This window comes from Gekko japonicus, unplaced genomic scaffold (assembly GCF_001447785.1).
Source record: "Gekko japonicus isolate JY-2015 unplaced genomic scaffold, Gekko_japonicus_V1.1 scaffold21, whole genome shotgun sequence".
NCBI classification, from domain to species: Eukaryota; Metazoa; Chordata; class Lepidosauria; order Squamata; family Gekkonidae; genus Gekko; species Gekko japonicus.
This window is the reverse complement of record NW_015173122.1, coordinates 2336522-2355821: the sequence shown is the minus strand read 5'-3', so window position 1 is coordinate 2355821 and position 19300 is coordinate 2336522. Positions and strand designations below refer to the sequence as shown.

General features: G+C 48.5%; 2 protein-coding genes across 2 annotated transcripts in view; both read left to right on the top strand.

The window, feature by feature from the left end:
* The window catches only part of PHF12 (PHD finger protein 12), a 32864-nt gene extending 31122 nt beyond the window's left edge, over positions 1-1742 (top strand). The window contains exon 17 of the mRNA XM_015421858.1: positions 590-1742. Within this exon, the coding sequence (XP_015277344.1) occupies positions 590-948 (359 nt within the window). The 3' untranslated portion in view covers positions 949-1742. The remainder of the gene's footprint in view (positions 1-589) is intronic.
* Positions 1743-5974: 4232 nt separating this feature from the next.
* On the top strand, positions 5975-18830 carry DHRS13 (dehydrogenase/reductase (SDR family) member 13). Its single transcript, XM_015421873.1, has 5 exons — positions 5975-6123; positions 13921-14039; positions 15541-15664; positions 16237-16551; positions 18316-18830. The coding sequence occupies exons 1-5, from the start codon at positions 5994-5996 to the stop codon at positions 18576-18578; spliced, it is 951 nt and encodes a 316-aa protein (XP_015277359.1). The 5' UTR covers positions 5975-5993; the 3' UTR covers positions 18579-18830.
* Positions 18831-19300: the final 470 nt, after the last annotated feature.

The following is a 19300-nucleotide window of genomic DNA, read 5'->3' as shown; positions in this document are numbered from 1 at the left end:
TGCAGAGAGCACCTGGCATCTCTTGACTGCTGCCCTCTGTCCCAGAGTCCTGCCGGTTTACTCTCTTGAAATCTGGCACGCCCTCTTCAGGCCGGCTGCCTGGGCTCTGCTTTGGGGTGCTTGTGGCAGCTTCGTGTTCACCGGAACCTGGCCCCCAGGGCACCATGCCTGAGAGTGCTTCTGGTCTCGTCATTCTCTGTGTCTTGTCCAGTCTTCCTTGCACCAGGAGTGGGTGCCACTGCAGTCTCTGGGCAGCTTTTAAATGTTTTTGAACTACCGGATAGCCCACCCACCCAATCTGGCCTTGTGTGCTGCATTTCCTTGGGAGCACGGAGAAAAGTGCCAGGAAGTGCTCAGACCCACAAGCCCGCCCTTTTTGCCAGCTCCACTTTGTGTGGCCTCCAAGTGCTGCCGTTTCCTGTTCCTTATTTCCCCCCTGTAGGAAGCCCACGTCACCGGCTCGGTGTCCTTGCTCCTTCCCATGACTAGCAGATCCAGAATAAAACATCCGGTCACGCTCATCCTAGAGAGTCTGGGCGGTTCTCAGCCCCACCCTTGTCCTGTTCTCATCCGTGTCTTCTCTTTCCAGAGCGCCACAAGAACCGGAAACAGGAGGAGGAGCAACAGCAGCAGCAACAGCAGCAGCCAAGCGAAGAGGCGGCCGTGATGAGGTCCCAGGCGCAAGGCCCGCTCCGGAAGCCCTGCAGCTGCAAAGCCAGCAGCTCCAGCTTGATCGGGGGCAGCGGGGCTGGCTGGGAGGGGACGGCCCTCCTGCACCACGGCAGCTACATCAAGCTGGGCTGCCTGCAGTTCGTCTTCAGCATCACGGAGTTTGCGACCAAACAGCCCAAAGGGGATGCCGCCTTAGCACAAGACACAGACTTGGCCGAGAAGCTGTCCCTCAAGCCCCACCAGGTCCCCGTGCTGCGCTCCAATTCGGTGCCCTAGGGGTGGGGAGGGGAGAGGCCCCTCCCTCCGGACCCAGGCAAAACCCGTTGACTCGCAAACCATGTCTTCTGGATATCTTTCCCCCCCCCCCTTTTGCCTACGTGGGCCACAAGACTTGTTGCCGCCCTTTGCATGAAGTGAAGAACTTTTACTTTTTTTTAAAAAAATTGTTTGCTCAAGTTTTAGGGGCATTTGCACATATATTTGTACTATACATTTCATTTAAAAACAAAAAGGAAACTGCAGCGCATTGGGGGGGCGCCCCACGCTGGGCGGTGCCGGCGAGAGCAGCTGGCTCGTGGATGTTGCCTGGCCAGAGCGCTCCCGTGCCGTTGTAAAAATAATCAAAAACTTGTTCTATTTTGTGCCAGTGACAATAGTTTTATATTAAAGAAAAAAGAGAGAAATACAGTTTTCATACAGCAAAATCTCTATACAATTATCACTGTTTTATTTAATGTAAAGACGTGCTATTCTCCTGCCAGTATCTCCCCCTCCCCCCTGCCTCTGGTGTCCCCCTCCCCTCCCTGCTACAGTTGCACTCGGTGGATTGTGGGCAGCGAGAACAGAGGTCTTATGTTTCTGACGTCCATCCTCTCTTTCATTCGGGATAATAAGGAGAAGTATTTGGGGTTCTGTGTAAATACATCCAGTGACGGCATTGTTCCGTGTTTTTTAAGCTGTGTACAGTGCTACATGTTGGTATGACGTTGCCTCCGGTTGTCTATTGTAGCAAAGCGTTTCTTTGTCGTAAGCCTGTTTTTGTCCTTTTGTTCCAACGCCTTCCCTCCCCCCCCCCCAGCCACATTCCTAAGTTCTGATGTACAGAAGTAATTGCAATGTTTTAGGCTTTACAGAAACTTTTTTCCTGTATTCTGTATATAAAACAACAAAATCTGTCACTCGCTGGTTTCTGCCTGTCTGTCCAGACCTCGGGCTGGCCCTGCCTCAGCTACGAAAAAAAGCCCCCATCCCCTGGGGCGTATTCCCGGAGGCAGATCCCCGCTTGTGCCTCCGCCCTCCAAAGCTCCTCCATCTCCTGTGTGCTGCCATGTGGACAGGCACCAAATAGCTTCTTCACCAGGTGAAGATTTAAGTTCTGGGGACCGGAGAGAGGCTGCCCTTTCCCCTGCTTCGGCATTGCGGAGCAGGACTGGACGGCACAGGCCTTGCCTGCGGGAAAGCCCCGCCCACCGTTCCGCTGCCACCACTCGCTCGGCCCCGGAGGTGAGAGCTGCCGAGTTTTAAATGGTCTTAATACTCATTTCTGATCTGGACGTTCTTAACTTCTTTTTTTTGTATGAAATCCTTTAAGATTTTATGACTGTTCCAGTGGCATTAAGTCTGTATTAATAATAAACTCACATGCTACGATTTTAAAAATCACGCCGCTGGGCCAGGCCTGCACCATTCTTTCATTTTGCTCTCCTTGGCTGCCCCAGAGGCCCAGGCTCCCTCTCTCCTGTGACTTCACCCCAGTGGTGCCCGAACTTAGAGCATGAGCTTTTGTCTACAGGCGACCTTGGGCATCTCCAGCAGACCAGTATTGTGAATCTGTGTAAAGTTGCTTCAACAGATGGACGCTCCCTCTTCCGCGCTCCCACTGCCGGAAAAAATGCGGTTTTCTGCCCTCCTGGCAGTGGTCTCTGTGAGCCCAAAGAGTGAGACAGAAGACTTCCTTCCATTCCATACGATGGCTGATTGGGGCAAGGGCATTCATCTGCTTCCCCAGAGATGACAGTGGGGGCAGAGTGCCAAAGGGAGGACAGATCTGTATAAAGAAGTTGCAGCCTGAATTTTTGACAGCTGAGGAAAGCAACGGATTAATGTGAGCCAATGCAGTTGCCGTGCAGCGAGAGGTGATAACAAAGAGGAGAAGCCAGAGCGGTGCATCAGTGGAGTTCAGCTTCTTGAGGGTTCCTGGTTGTCGGGGGGGGGGGGGGGGGGCTGTAGGGAATCAGGGTGTCACAGTGGCGTTTGGAGCTCGCCAGCAGGGAGGAAATGAGTCATTCGTAGCACTCCTAGGCTCATTTGGAGGAAGCCGTTACCGGGTAGGCACCAGGCTATGCCTCTGCCGCCGTAAGGCAAAATGGGGAGAGTGTTTGGAGACTGAAGACGATCGAGGCCCAGTTCCCCATAACCATGCCCCTAGCTCAAGATTTTGTATGGCGGTTGTGCACAAACGCCCATCACATTTACGTGTTCAAATTATGTTACCCCCCCTTAGACCAACAAACAACATTATTACAAACAAGTCCTCAGTTTTACTTTGTCTGTGTTGTGGTGTGTTTCCAGCCCGCCTGGATTTTGGCATGCCTTCTGCTTGCTGTTGGGAGCCTTTTTTTTATTACTGGCTTCTGGGCTGCAGCCAGTGTTCCTTCTGTATCGTGGGTGGATGTGCTGAGTAGTGACTCTTTCGTTTACTGTGGGAACAGCCCTGTTTATGGACGTTGTCCAGGGTGCCAGCCAGGACCACATTATCTCAGTGTGTAGCCCAAAGGCAGAGGGAATGTGCCAGCCAGGAAACTGGTCTGAACTCTCCCTGCCCCCCCCCCCCCACCATTTGCACAAATCTCTTTGACCCCTGAGCTACCATAGGCACTGGTAATAGTTACCGGGGCCCAGGCTTCACTTTTGACAGACACCTGGCCTTGCTCTGCTCAGCAGAGTTCCATTTTACTTGTAGCCGGCAACTCTCTATTGGTCTGTCATCCATTGGTTTATCTAAGCATCTAAGGCCGGCGATCCAAAATCTCAAGGAAGTTGCAGGTAAGTTTATTAACCGGATTTTTTTTGGGGGGGGGGCAGCAGGCACAGTGGCAAGACGCCACCAAGCAGTGGAGGGCAGACAAAATGATGGTACTTGGGTATAATGGAAAGCCTCAGCCTGCCCAGTGTCACAGTCTTGCTTCTCCTGGGAGTTGTCTCTCTGAGCTCAAAGAATGAGACAGAAGAATGAGCCAGTTTGGTGTAGTGGTTAAGTGTGCGGACTCTAATCTGGGAGAACCGGGTTTGAGTCCCCACTCCTCCACATGCACCTGCTGGATGACCTTGGGCAAGCCATAGTTCTAACGAGCTGTCCTTGAAAGGGCAGTTCTTGAAAGAGCTCTCTCAGCCCCACCTACCTCACAGGGTGTCTGTTGTGGGGACGGGGAGAAAAAGGAGTTTGCAAGACACTCTGAGACTCCTTTGGGTAGTGAAGGGCGGGGTATAAATCCAATCTCTTCTCTCTCAGCCCCACCTACCTCACAGGGTGTCTGTTGTGGGGAGGGGAAGGGAGAGGAGTTTGTAAGCCGCTCTGAGACTCCGAGTGAAGGGCGGGGTATAAATCCAAACTCTTCTTCTCTTCGTCTGCTTCCCCAGAGACGATGGTGTGGCCGAGTACCAAAGAGGACAGATTTCTGTTAAAAGAACTTGTGGGCTGAAAGCAAAAGATTAATGTGAGTAAGCACAGTCACCGCACTCTTTGCTAGAGAAGTGACCAAAGAAGTTGAATGCAACTTCTTGAGGGTTCCTGATTGTCGGGGGCGGGGGGGGGCGGGGCTGAGCTACCATGATTACCAGGCCCCATGATTCACTTCACTAAACACAGTTTGGTGTAGTGGTTAAGAGCGGAGGACTCGAAGTTTAGAACTATGTTTGATTCCCCACTCCTCCACATGCAGCCAGGTGGGAGACCTTGGGTCAGTCACAGCTCTCTCAGCCCCACCTCCGTCACAGGGTGTCTGTTGGGGGGAGAGGAAGGGAAGGAGATTGTAAGCTGCTCTGAGACTCCAAATGAAGGGCGGGGGTATAAATCCAGTCTCTTCTTCTGTGTGCTATAAAACAGTCATTACCCAGTGCCTCACAGCATCCTGTGTGTGTCTCAGGCTGGCACGGGATAGAAAGACCCTGCTTCCTTCCTTGTGCTAGCTGGCTCTTTAGTGGCATATGGGCAGAGGCTTGGGGGAGGAGGGGGCATTCATGCCTCCCACCAAAAGCCAAGCGAACTTACCTCCGAGACTAAGTGTACCGCGCTGCCTCGCTTGGAATCCCCATCCTTGTCCCTGAGAGCTGTGTTGTGGGATCATGTCAAAGGCCATTCTGTTTCCAGCAGCCAACTACCTTGGGAATCTCTAAAAAGTAAGGCACGAAGAGGGCGGATCTATCCAAGGTGGCTCGCAGCAACCGATGCTCACAGCCTTCCTTCCTCGGCCCGGGAGCGCTCCATTTTACTCTCATAGTTGGCAACTCTTAATAGGTCAATGTCCTACTGAGATAATGTGGTCCTGGCTGGCACCCTGGTTGACGCTCCAAAACAGCAGGGGCAGGTTTACTAATCCACTGGGGGAGGAGCAATTACAGTGGCAAGACTCCACGCAGCAGCCAAGGGCAGATAAAACGATGCACTTTGGGAGGAATGGAAAGCCCCAACCTGCCCACTGTCACAGTCACTGTTCCCTCTAAGCTGAGTGAGTGTGAGCTAGCTCACAGTTTTTTAGCCTCCGGCGCACACATTTTTGTCTTCGCTCAGGAAGGAGGGCTCCAGAGCCAAGTAATGTATGCAGCAGCCAAATCGCTCGCTCACAACTTTAATGCCAGCAGCTCACAAAGGAGAATTTTTGCTCACAAGACTCCACAGCTTAGAGGGAGCGTTGGTCACAGTCTTGCTTCTCTCCCCCCCCCCCCCGCACTCACATCATCGCGCTTCTGTCCCCCTTCCGCACTGTCGCCTGCTCTGCTGCGGGTCTCCCCAAGGCGGCTTCGGGCGCCCTTACCGGCAAGCGGGGGGGGGGGCTGGCTTCTTCCTCGGCTTCCGCGGGGTCGTGCGTTGATGCTTCCCCGGAGCCGCCCGGAGCGCAAAAGCTCAAAGGGCGCCTGATCGTCGGCCCGCAGACGCGGAGCCCGCCCGGATGTGACTCTGACTGCAGCCCCGCGATTAGCCGCCGGCCGCAGGGAGGGCGCAGCCTTGCGATTCCCTGCGCGGGGCAGGCGGGGCCTGCAGACGGCGCTGAGAGCCAGCGAGCGAGCGAGGGCGGCGGGCAGAGGCAGAGAGGCAGGCAGGCATGGCGGTGATGGTGCTGAGCGGGCTGGCGCTGCTGACGGGCCTCTACGTGTGGCTCTACTACAACTTCCTGCGGGGCCCCAAGTGCCGCAACGAGACGAGCTTGCGCGGCAAGACGGTGCTGATCACCGGTGAGCAGGGGCGGGGGCGTGCCCCGGGGGTCGTGCTGGGGAAAGGCATCTCGGAAAGTCCCGCGACGAGCCTCTGTGGCTAGGGAGGGGGGCCACTGTGGAGAAGGCCCCGTCTCCTGCTGGCCTTGCAGTCTCTCCCCCTGTCGGGCGCCTGGCTGGCCCTATGGAGAACCTGGCCCGAGGCCAAACTGGGGGCCCCTACCGACAAACAGCACCGCTGGCCCGACGATAGCGCCCCACTTGGTTTCTTGGGCACGTTTTTGCCCGGGTGGGTCTCAAGGTGCCTTGAATCTGGGTCGAGGACGACGGTGGTTCCCAGCCTGGATCCCGGAGGTGTGGCCCTGTTTGTTGGTCTGCTGCAGGCTCCTGAAAGTGGCCAGGACGTTTGTGGCTCTTCAAAACCTTTCTAAATTCAGATCTGTCCTAAACTTGGTGGACGGACTTCTCTTAAAAGTTTTCCAGACCTTTGGGTGAAGCAATAATAGTGTCACAAGGAATGCTCTTCAGATTTCCAGAAAGATAACCAAGTGAGTAGAGCCAGAAGGGAAAACCTTTGTTCCAGTCACTGGCATCTTCTTATTGTACCACACTCTTTACCACACCCCTGGGAAGTAAGCTAGGAAAAGACTCCGAGAGAAGGTAGCAGCAGGTTAGAAAGTAATGGAAAGGCTTCAACCAGCTGCTTCTCCGCCAGCATAGTCTGGCGCTTCAGTGAACTGGCTTATTCAGGATTCAGCTGATAACAATTCATTTTTATCAAGGCTTGAATGCCTCTTCTCTGGACCAGAGCAGCATTTTTCTTTCCCGCTTGTATGGTTCTTGCTACTTTTTCAGCATTTTGCGAGCCTGGACTGGTGCTTGGGGGGGCCAACAGTGGGAGGGCTTCTAATGTCCTGGCCCCACTGGTGGACCTCCTGATGGCACCTGGTATTTTTGGCCACTGTGTGGCAGAGTGTTGGACTGGATGGGCCTTTGGCCTGATCCAACATTGGCGTCTCTTATGTTCTTATGGACCTAGACTAGGAACACTGCCTTCTGGTTCAGCTGGTTTGCTGGAATTTCCTGGGAGCCGAGTCCCACACCCACCTGGCTTGCTTCTTTTTGCGCAAGCCGAGTGGAGCCTGGATGCGGTGGATTTTTCTTGAACAACAGTTTTGTAATTAAATATATAGGTTAGCATGCTGTTTTCTCTGCTCAGGTGGTTTTAATGCCTTCTTCTCACTTCCAGGGAAGAAAGGGCAGAGCTAGATGTTCTTGGAGTCAAGCGCTCTCTGGCCCCTGCAGGGGATGCGTATCAGGCAGAAAAACTGGATCTCCTCTGTAGTGCCTTTCCTCACATGCATCAATCCTTCTGGGGACTGAACTACAGGTGGCCCTCTGGATAGATTCAGGTGGCCCTCTTAAATCTACCAGACCGACACGCGGACTGACCAAAGAGGAAAGTTCTCCTTCCTAGCTTACCACATAGAGAGCCAGTTTGGTGTAGTGGTTAAGTGCACGGACTCTAATCTGGGAGAACCGGGTTTGATTCCCCACTCCTCCACTTGCACCTGGCTGGATGACCTTGGGCAAGCCGTAGTTCTGATAAGAGCTGTTCTTGAAAAAGAGCCGTTTCTGTCAAGAGCTCTCTCAGCCCCACCCACCTCACAGGGTGGCTGTTGTGGGGAGGGGGAGGGAAAGGAGTTTGTAAGCCGCTCTGGGACTCCCTTGGGTAGTGAAGGGCGGGGTATCAATCCAATCTCCTCTTCTTCTTCTTCCTCCCTAGCCAAGGAAATCATTCAGATAATTGTTGTTGACAGAAACTGGGCCCATCCTCAGGATGACTCCCAAAGAGAACTACTTTAATCTTGTGCTTTGCTGCGTGCTGAACTAGCCGAACTGAACTAATATTTATCAATTGTAAAGCCATTATGATTATTGTATCTGAATACCTATTTTATTTACAGACATACCTTCTCCCTACTGCTTAGAATCCCAGTCTTCATCCTTAGACTAGCTTACCACATAGAAGCAAGAGTTGTACAGTTTTGAGGATGTGGAGAAAAACATTTTTCCCCTTGGGAAAAAACAGATATGGGGGGGGGAGTGAATTACATGCAGTGTTTAGGGGGCTTTCACACATGCTAAATAATGCCATTTCAATCCACTTCAGTGACTGTTTGCAAGTGGATCTTGCCATCTCATACAGTAAAATCCAGTTGCAAAGTGCATTGAAAGTGCTTTATTTAGTGTGTGTTGAAGCACCTTGGTATCAAGCCTAAGCTTATTTCACTGTTTAACAAAATAAAATACATCTTTTTAATTGTTTAGTAACTTAGCATATCTAGATTTGAGTCCAGTAGCAGATTAGAGCACAAGACGTTTTGGGGTCCACACACCATGGCCACTCAACACCCACCTTCCCTGGCCAGCCTTCTCATTCTCTCACAGTAACTAGGAGGAGGAGGAGGGAAGAGGTGTAGGAAAAAGAGGATGGGGCAGGAGCCCAAATGCTGCCAGCGCTCAGCACCCGCCACACCTGGCCACAGTTGTCTTTTCCTTCATCATTGTGTAGGATTACCAGATGTCCTCTTTTTAGAGGCCATGTCCTCTTTTTTTGGTGTCCATCCTCTTTTGGGCTCTTTGTAAAAAAAAAACAACAACCTGATGAAAATGTCCTCTTTTGGGGTTGGAAGGTTAGGAATATTCCTAGTTAGTAACAGCTTAGGGGTATTTAAAATTAGATTTGTCACAGGGATCACTTATTTGAAGTATTCAGTTTGGAAATATGTCCTCTTTTTTGCTTTTCAAAATATGGTCACCCTATCATTGTGGCTCCTTTACAATCCCGCATTGGGACTGCGGGAAAGATTTCCAAAGCCTTAAAATGGTTTGTCTCATTCCTCCACGGTCAGGGACAAAGGGTGGTAATTTAGGAGAGGGTTTCAACGCATCATCTTTTGGTGTGCCAGTCTCCCAAGGAGCACTCCTCTATCCAACATTATTTAACATCCATATGCACCCCCTCGCCCAGCTGATATGGAGCTTTGGGCTGGGATGTCACCAGTACACTGTTGTAACATCTGTAACTGTTTTTTTAATGGCATTTTTTAGACAAAACAAACATGTACGAGGGAAAAAATATTCTTACAGATTCTTGTTTAACAAACTCCTCCCTAACAACTGGTATACTTATCTATTTTACCATATATCATTATGCATATCTCTTGCAAATATATTGAAGTTATACTTTGTATGTCCTTAAAGAGTTTTGAACGTCTGTATAATTTATTTGCTATAGTCTTCAAGCCACTTATAGAATCTTGACCATGTATTGTCAACCATGTATAGTTGTTTTCCATCAAAGAACTGCATCTGTTCGTTATATTTATTCCTAAATATATTATCTTCTTTTGAATTTCCAGGCCTAATAGTTCTTGTAGCTGATGTGCTTGAGGTTTGGTCATATTTTTAACAAGTATTTTTGGTTTTTTACAGTTGATTTTCAGTCCTGCCACTTCACCATACACTTGTAGGGAGACTATCAATTGTTTAATGGAAGACAATGGATTCTCTAAGAGAAATACTAGATCATCAGCAAAAGTTTGGAGTTTATATTCTTCTACTCTTATTTTTAGGCCTTTAATTTGTGCATCCGCTCTAATGGTGTCATTTAAAATCTCAAGATCAAAAATAAACAACAGAGGTGAAAGGGGACATCCTTGTCTGGTTCCTTTTTGTATCTCAATATTTCATGATAAGTCTCCGTTAAGAAGGACCTTAGCTTGTTGTTTAGTATAGATTGCTTTAATCATTGTGTAAAATTCATTGCCAGATTCAGATTTTAAAAGTAGCTCAAGCATAAAGTTCCAACTAACATTATCGAAAGTTTTTTCTGCATCTAAAAAAATTAAAGCCATTTGTTTTTCTGGATACGCTTCAAAATATTCTATTACATTCAACATCATTGTTACGTTATTTCTGATATGTCTTTTGGGAAGAAAGCCTACTTGATCTCTTTGAATAGTTTGAGAGAGAATTCTTTTCATTCTTGCAGCTAAAATAGATGCATAAGTTTTATAATCCACATTTAACAAGGAAATTGGTCGATAATGCTTAATTTCTTTCTCATCTGAGTTTTGCTTATGTATCAGTGTTATCAAGGCTTCGTTCCAAGACACTGGGATTTTCCCTTCAATTGTTATATTTTGAATAACAGCTTTTAGTGGCAGTGTCAATTGATCTTCGAATGACTGATAAAATTCTGCAGGAAGCGTCCATCAGGACCTGAAGATTTTGCCTTTTTTGTTTTTTCAGCGCTTCTGTGATTTCAGCAAAGGATATTGGATCATTTAGTATTTTCCTTTGATCTTCTGTGATTTTTTTAATTTTATGGATTTTGAAATATTTTTAATGTGTTCATGTATTGCTTCTTTTTTCAAATATAACTTTTCATAAAATGATTCAACAATTTTTTTCAAGACCTTGAGTGTATTTCTCTCTTCTCTCAAGTCATCTCTAAGTATCTTTATATGCCTTTTCTCCCTTTCCTTGCATAATTTGTTAGCTAGTCATCTGGTTGGTTTATTGGCATTTTCAAAATAGTTTTGTTTAGCATACATTATTTTTTGCTGTTTCCTGTGTTAATAAGCAATTCATTTGATGTTGTAAAAGTTTTAGCTTAGCTTTTATCTGTTCAGTTGATGGATCTTGTTTAATCTTTTCTTCCTGTTTTTAAATCTGATCTTGAATTTGGAGATATTTTTCTGACCTCTGCTTCCTGACATGTGCCGATCATCCATCCTCTAGCAGAAGCTTTAAATGCATCCCATACAGTCCTGATGGAAATTTCTGATTGGATATTTTGTTCAAAGAACATTTGAAATTCTCTTTTGGATTCTCTTAAGAATTTGTCATTCTTTAAAATGGAAGTATTCAATGTTCATCTGTTTTTGGGGGGGTATCTTGTATTACAAGTATAACCGGATTATGATCTGCAAAAGTTGCTGGCAGAATCTCCACTTTTAATATGCCATTTATCATTATTGTAGATATCCAGCACATATCTATTCTTGACCACGCCTTGTGTCTTGCTGAATAAAAAGTGTAATCTTTTTTTGTGGATTTCTCACTTTCCATGCATCCACACAGTTATTTTCTTCTACTAATTGTAAAAATGTAGAAGGGAGCTTGTTTCCTTGTTTCTGTTTTCCAGTTAAAGTTTCTCTATCTGAAGAGCTGTCAAAAACAGCATTATAGTCACCCATCAAACAAATTTCATCAAAGTTTTGTGTTGAGATCAGTTCCTGTAAAAGTTTGTAAAATTTCTGCTTCATCTAATTGAAGCTTCATAAGATCTTGCTTGAAGTTTATGTTCTGTTTCGTCTACTTTATCTTCCAGTCTAGAGGTTGTTTTATTCAAGTCAGCAATCTTCTGGTTGTTCTCTAATAATTTCTTCTGAAGATCCTCCATCTTGTTTGAAAGCTGCTGTGACATAGCATTCATTGTCTCTTTAATGGGTTCCACAGCTTCGCTTTTACAGTAGATGAGACAGTTTCTTGGATCAGTAGTTGGGAGATCTTTCATTGTAGCCTGTGATAGACTGGAGGCTACCAATTTTGTTATATCTGTTGAACTTAGGGTTCCCAAACGGCGGCGGGGGATCCGCGCGTGTTCGCAGGATCGCTGCCGCGGGGGACAGCAATCCGCGCTGCACCGGCGTCGCCAGGATGTGACGCTATGCGTCGCCCTGGCAACGGGGCTGTTTGGAGTCCCGTTGCCAGGGCGACGCATAGCGTCACATCCTGGCGACGCCGGTGCAGCGCGGATCGCTGTCCCCCGCGGCAGCGATCCTGCGAACACGCGCGGATCCCCCGCCGCCGTTTGGGAACCCTAGTTGAACTGGAAGTCTGTAGTTTGGGGGGGGGCCTATTAGTACCTGCCCTTTTAGAGTAGGATTATATATCAAAACAAGCAGTCTTGGTAATATTAAACAACAGTATTTTCAGACACGCCTCTATACCCACAGAACCTCTTATTGGCCCCGGTCACACGCGCAGGAAACTGCGGGGGAGAAGTGTGGCTGTTTGCCCCGGGGCAAACTAACACGCAGTAAAGTGATCATACCTCCTGTGGAGGTTCTGTGGAGGTACCGTGGAGCTTCCGTGGTTACGGAGAGGCGTCGATCACAACACATGCCTGCGCGCAACGAAGAAGCGCGCGGCGCGGCGAACTGGGTTTCTTTTTTTGTGTACACTACGAATGCGCATGCTCCGTCGAGTGCTTATGCGCAACCACGGAGACTTGGGGGGAAAAAAAACCTTCTTCGCAAGGGGACATGGACGGGCGCCGGATGCCACCGGAAACGCGATCAGACGCCCGCCCTTGCCCCGCAGTTTCCGGAAACTAGTACCTCCGAGGTACTAGTTTTTTGCTCCGTTTTATCGGCGGTTCGCCACAGTTCAACCACGGGAGCTCTACGCTCCCCAGATGTTGCCGTGTGATCGTGCCAGGTAACTCCGCCTCTCTTCCGTCTATTTAGCGTGGCTTCTGCTCCGTGTGAACGGGGCCATTGTTTATAAACAGCCTTATTTTAGACACAGTAGAGATAAAGTACTTCAAAACCACATAAGACATACAGTTTTATCAACTGTGTACAAAACATACTGCAGATGAGGTAACTTTTAACAGAACAAAGCCAGAGGTTTTTTTAATTGTTATGGGAATGAATTCTTGGCAAGCTCCTCTTTCTGTAGAGATACTGTTGTTATAGCTCATCTCCAGGCTACAAAGCTCAGTTAACCTGGAGAAAATGGATGCTTTGGAGGGTGGACTCTCTGGCATTGTAACCCACTGAGATCCCTGTCCTCTTCAGGCGCCATCTCCAAATCTCCAGAAGTTTCCCAACCTGGATCTGGGAACCCTATCCCCCCATCCCCAGTGGGTGGCCGGGGGGTTCTGGCAACCCTAGCTCCAGCTGGGTGAAGAAAATCCATCCTCTGCCTGCAGTATACACCGTAATCCTTGTTCCCTAATGCCATATATCGTCATACATAAAAGTCTTCAGACTACACATTTTAAGTAGCATTTCACTCCTTCAAACAAGAAAATATTTTATAAAAGGTTTATTTTTTAGTGCTCCCCCAATTTTTTCCATTTTTCTGCTGGAAAAGTTGAACAAAAGGTGTCAATTAAAAATGAGGAAATCTGGGGCATGGGCTCAACATTCTCCCCCCCCGGGGGAGGCATATCTCTAGAAGCCATTCATGAAGCGTAGTTTTTGGGGGTATAGTAGCACACTAGGAAGTAACTGTTCCCTTGTGTTTGTGTCCGCGTCCGCCATGAATTGCTTCCAGATAACTGAGGAGGGGAAATTTCAACACAGACAACTTGGGGTGGGGGGTGGGGGCACTGCTTGCATTTCTAGGCCTTTCTGAAAAGGTGCTTGGGTGGGAGGAGTTCCATAATGACTTTCATGGTTGTCTTTGCTCTTGCACACACCAGCCTTGCAAATATGTTTTCAATGTGCTTTCCAGATTTTGGTTCCTTATCAGATTGTGGCCATTTCTTACAAACTGTGTGGTAAGCTTGCATTAGGAAAGGAAGGTTGCTCTTCAAGACACTGGCAGATCACTTCCTGCTTCCGTACCAGCCAAGCGGGTTGAAAATCCATCTGTGATGTGCCAAGAGGTTTTCACACCCAGCCTAGATAGAGAAATGTGTTGGGAACTGAGGCAGATTTGTGCTTGCTCATGCTGCAGGGGCTGGGCTGCTCGAAGCCTCGTTCCTCGACTTATCTCTCCAATGGGCTTTTCCAGGTGGAAACACAGGAATTGGGAAAGAGACAGCGCTGGACCTAGCCCGGAGAGGAGCTCGTATCATCATGGCCTGCCGCAACAAAGCACGAGCAGAGGCAGCTGTCTATGACATCCGGAGGGTGAGAGCTCCCTGCCCTCCTCAAAAGGGCGTTGTGTCATGCATTGAATCTCCAGTCCCTGCCAGGGGGGAGGTTAGAGTAGCAGGGTTGCTCCATGATGGGAATGTAAACAGGAGGATGCTTCTTGAAAACTGCAGAAGGGATTTGTGATTGACAACATGTCACGTTGATCAGGGCCTGTTCCATGATTCGGGGTTCTTGGTGGAGAATGCCCAGGGGGCCCCCTATGCCCACTGTTGTTGTTGTTCAGTCGCACAGTTGAGTCCGACTCTTCGCGACCCCATGGACCACATCATGCCAGGCCCTCCTGTCTTCTGTCGTGCACCGGAGTTTGCTTAATTTCATGTTCGTTGCATCGATGACACTGTCTAACCATCTCTGCCGTCCCCTCCTTCTTTGACCTTCAGTCTTTCCCAGCATCAGGGTCTTCTCCAGTGAGTGCTCCCTTCTCATTTGGTGGCCAAAGTATTTCAGCTTCAGCTTCAGTATCTGGCCTTCCAGGGAACAGTCAGGGTTGATTTCTTTTAGGATTGACTGATTTGATATCTTTGCAGTCCAAGGGACTCTCAAGAGTCTTCTCCAGCACCATAATTCAAAAGAATCTATTCTTCGGCACTCGGCCTTCCTTATAGTCCCAACTCTCGCAGCCATACATTACTACTGGGAATACCATTGCTTTGACCATATGGATTTTTGTTCGCAGGGTGATGTCTCTACTTTTTATTATGCTGTCTAGGTTTGTCATCGCTTTCATCCCAAGCAGCCAATGAAGCAGAAGTATGCCCACTTCAGGCGTCTTTTCTTGCCCACGCACCCACTTGCTTGAGCATCATTCTCCTGCCCACTTGTGTGTTCTCCCACCACCTGCAGTAATAGCTGCCCGCATTGCCTGCACGCCCTTTCCCTGATGGTGCTGCGTGGTGGGTGAAGCTAGGAGTTCCACTGCCATGGCCACCAGGAGCGCTGATGTTTTGTGCACCACCACCCCCATGCCCTTCTCCAACAGCTCTAGGCGGTATATGCATCTGGGAGCACCGGTGACAAAACCCTCACCAGCAAGCAGTGGAAGGGTGTGTGTGTGAGCATGTGAGGAGATGCATGCATAGGGAGTCCGAAGCAGTGGCCCTGCCAGTAGCCATGCGCCTTGACAGCTGTTTCACTCCAGGGTATGCTGACGCCAGCCCTGACATGAATTCGCAGGAGATCTGCCATCTTTTTTTCAGTCTAGGTTCCTGCCAAGACTGACATTTACTGGCGTAACTAAGAGTATCTTGGCTTTGGGCTGGCAAATGCTGCTGGATCCTGCAAATGGCAGCAGCTGTTTTAACTCTCATTGTCAAGGAGACGTTTTCGCACACACCTGCCTTGTCTCCTTGATGCTTCCATTTGAATCTCATTCCAGTTCTGGCTGTTGCTCTGAGTGTAAGGAAACTTATCTGCGTTGGCTCCCGAGTCCTAGCATCCTATGTAAGCACTTCTCCTCGCTTTTCTCTGCTCTCAGGAAAGTGGGAACAATGAGGTCCTCTTCATGAGCCTGGATCTGGCAGACCTGAGCTCAGTGCGAGCTTTTGTGGATGCCTTCCTGAGATCTGAGCCTCGCCTCGACATTCTTATCAACAATGCAGGTGAGAACAGAGCCTTGGGGCAGAGATGTGCAGGCAGGTGCAGTTTCTGCCCAGTGCAGGATGCAGATCAGCAATGACAGAGAGAAATCCACCAGGCTGAAGGAAATGGGACAACTGTGTCCCCAGAGGGATTCCTTTATTACTCCCTGCTTGGGTTTGGGAAGTTCCTTCAGATAAGAAATGCCCTGGTGTACAGTGGCAATTGTTTGTGTGTGTGTTAAGTGTCATCAAGTCACTGCTCAGTTATGGCAACCCTATGAATTTAAAGTTCTCCCAAATGTCCTCATGTTAACAGCCTTGTTCAGGTCTTGCAGACTGAGCAAGTGTGACTTCCGTGATTGAGTCAATCCGTCTCATATTGGGTCTTCCTCATTTCCTGCTGCCTTCAACTTTTCCTTGCATTATTGTCTTTTCCTGTGGGTCTTGTCTTCTCCTATGATAGCCTCAGTTTAGCCATATCAGCTTCTAGGGATGTTTTGATCTAGGCTTGTTTTGATCTAGAACCCACTTATCTGTCTTTTGGGTGGCCCATGGTGTCCGCAGTTATTTAATGCTGCTGAATTCCCCAACAGGTGTTCAGTCTTCAGGCAAAAGTGCCGATGGCTTTGACTTGACTTTCCAAGTTAACCACCTGAGCCACTTCCTGATGACCCACCTCCTCTTGGACCGGCTGAAGTGCTGTGCTCCTAGCCGCGTGGTGGTGGTGGCCTCAAGAGCACATCGGATAGGAAAGATCAATTTTCAGAACATCCACAAGCCTGTTCTGGGTGGGCTGGTGAAATATTTCCAGGCCTACTGCAACAGCAAATTGGCCAATATCCTGTATACACGAGAGCTGGCTAACAGACTGGAAGGGACCAGTGTGACCTGCTATGCGCTTCATCCAGGTGGGTGAACTTGGCTGTTGCAAAACAGAAGAGGTATGGATCTGGAGTCCTTGAGATCTTTCCAGGGTGGCCTTGCTTTCTCCACCTTGAAATGCAAATTGCTCCCTTTGTAGAGCGTTCAGGAATGTATGTCAACTCTGATCTCTGCCTGTGGGTGTCAAGTTCGGCTTCTAAATGTGGGGCTGAGACCTATTCCTGTGACCCTCCTGCTCATCTGTGAAGGTGACTGAGGTTGGGACTGCACGGCAATGCAAGAATAAGAAAGTACCATGATTCTATACCTTCCATCGGCAGCAAGTCGGAGAGCCAGTTTGGTGTAGTGGTTAAGAGTGGTGGGGACTCTAATCTGGAGAACCGGGTTTGATTCCCCACTCCTCCACATGCAGCTGCTGGGTGACCTTGGGTCAGTCAAAGTTCCCTGAGAGCTGTTCTCTCAAGAGCAGTTCTCTCAGAGCTCTCTCAACCCCACCTACCTCACAGGGAGTGGGGGGAGGAAGGGAAGGTGACTGTAAGCTGCTTTGATACTCCGAATGAAGGGTGGGGTATAAATCCAATCTCATCTTCTTCTTTTCTTGCTGTTTTTTGTTGGCCAACAATACCTAAAATCAGGGTGAGGGAAATAGTGAAATGAAAAGAAACCCTTGTTCTGGAGAAAGAGCATGGATTACTACAACTAGTCATATATTTCTCCTCCAGTTGTAAACAGAGGTAGGCAATGGGGGGGGGGGGAAATCAAACAACTTCTTCACAGAAACTTTAGTGGACTGAGACCCAGCTATGAGGTTTCAGAGGAGTCTCTGGCTGCCCAAGGCACAATTATAAAAGTCTTCCAAGGCCTACTGCAACAGAGAACCAGCATGGTATAGTGATCAGAGTTTTGGACTAGCATCTGGGAGATGCAGGTTCGAACCCCAATTCTGCCATGGAAGCTTGCTGGGTGACCTTGGGCCAAGTCTCATGCACTCAGCCTAACCTACCTTGCAGGGTGGGTGTGAGGATAAAATGGAGAAGGGAAACTCTATTTATAGAGCAGAGAATCATTTGGTGTTTTCTAATGTACTGGACAAGTCAGTTTCCTGTACTAGAGTTAGAATTGCAAAAACAATTACACAAGAATTTTCGTCGTTATCTGCACCACTGCCTTTTCTTATTTCCTTAGAGTTTTGTGGTTTTTAAGACACAGAGATTGAGATACATATACAGCAGTGGGTTTACTGACTATAAGATACTGTGATGATATAATTTTGTGATGTTTTTGTATTTTCTCGTAGGTTTGTTTTTGAGTTATTTTACCAGGTTTTTAAATATGTTTGTGTGTTAAATAAAACTACTAATTGCAATAAATAAATGAAATGGAGAAGGGGAGAACATGATAAGCCACTTTGGGTCCTTATCAGGGGGGAAAGTGGGATATAAATAAAATAAAGGCTAGGATGGTGATAACACCGTCTGCTGGCAGTTGTACCTTCTGGGCATTCTGAAGTCCCACTGGGACCAGCTAATACCTTTCTTGGAGCCAACTAAGAAGTTGCAGGGAAGCAAGCAAGCTCCTGAAATTCATGCTTTCAATCCCCCCACATTGCCAGTGCTAACAGCCTTCGTGGATGCTTCTCAAAGAAACCTCCTGAAATGGCCCACTGTGCTCTTGCATTTTGCTTTCTGATCAGTTGCAGCACTTGGGTGATACTCCACCCCACCCAGGTTCAGATCTCCTCTCCTCCTCCCCTGGAGCTAACAAAAACCATGGTTTCCTTTGACTTTCAGGGACTGTTAACACAGAGCTCTTTCGCCATGCAAGCATATGGCTGAAGCTGATTGTTGGCCCTCTTTGCTGGCTCTTCTTACGCGATCCAGTGAACGGAGCTCAGACTACTATCTACTGCGCCACTCAGGAGGGGATCGAGAGGTTCAGTGGCCACTACTTTGCCAACTGCAAGCTGCAGGAACCCTATCCCCAAGCCCGCGATGACGCCATCGCCAAGAAGCTGTGGGAATTCAGTGAGAAACTGTTGGGACTTGCCGAGTAAACTCCTCTTGTGTTTGGAGGGTGGCATATCTGGAATAGGATTGGAGTGACCGGGGAGGAGAACTTTGTTATATTCAAGGAACAGCAGTAAGGGATTGCTAAAGAGCAAATGGCATTGCATCGATCGAGGCACAAAACTCAGGCCCTTTGGAAGTGGGACCTGAAGCCCTGAGGGTTCCCGTAGGCTCAGGGCCGGCTCCAGCTTATTTTGCACCCTAGGCGAGGATCCCTTCTGCCCTCCCCCCCCCCGCCCTGTGCGCCCACCAATTTCCAAAAATAAATGCATTTTAGGAAGAATGAAAAACACAAATAATCAAGAAACTCCCAGAGTATGGGGCCAGGTGCAGTTTGGTGCCCCTAAGGGCCGTCCCGCTCTAGGCGATTGCCTAGTTCACCTAGTGAGTGAGCCGGCCCTGCGTAGGCTGGTCTCTCCAGGATCCCGCTACTCCTTTCCCTGCTTTATTGGTTGCAATAACAGCAATGAAAATGGCTTATAATAAAATCTACTTGGGTTGGGGTGGCACGTCTCTTCCCTCTGTCTTTTTTGCTCTACTTTCAAAAATGCTCAGGTGTTCTAAAACTTCAGTTATCCTGAGAGGAATTTCTTTTGTGTTCTGCTGCTGTGTCAGGATGAGGGTGTGGCCTGTGATTGGCAGAGGGAGCTACCATGGTGGTTGGCCAAGAGCTTGAGGGGCTCTGAACACTTCCTGGCCAAGCAAGAGG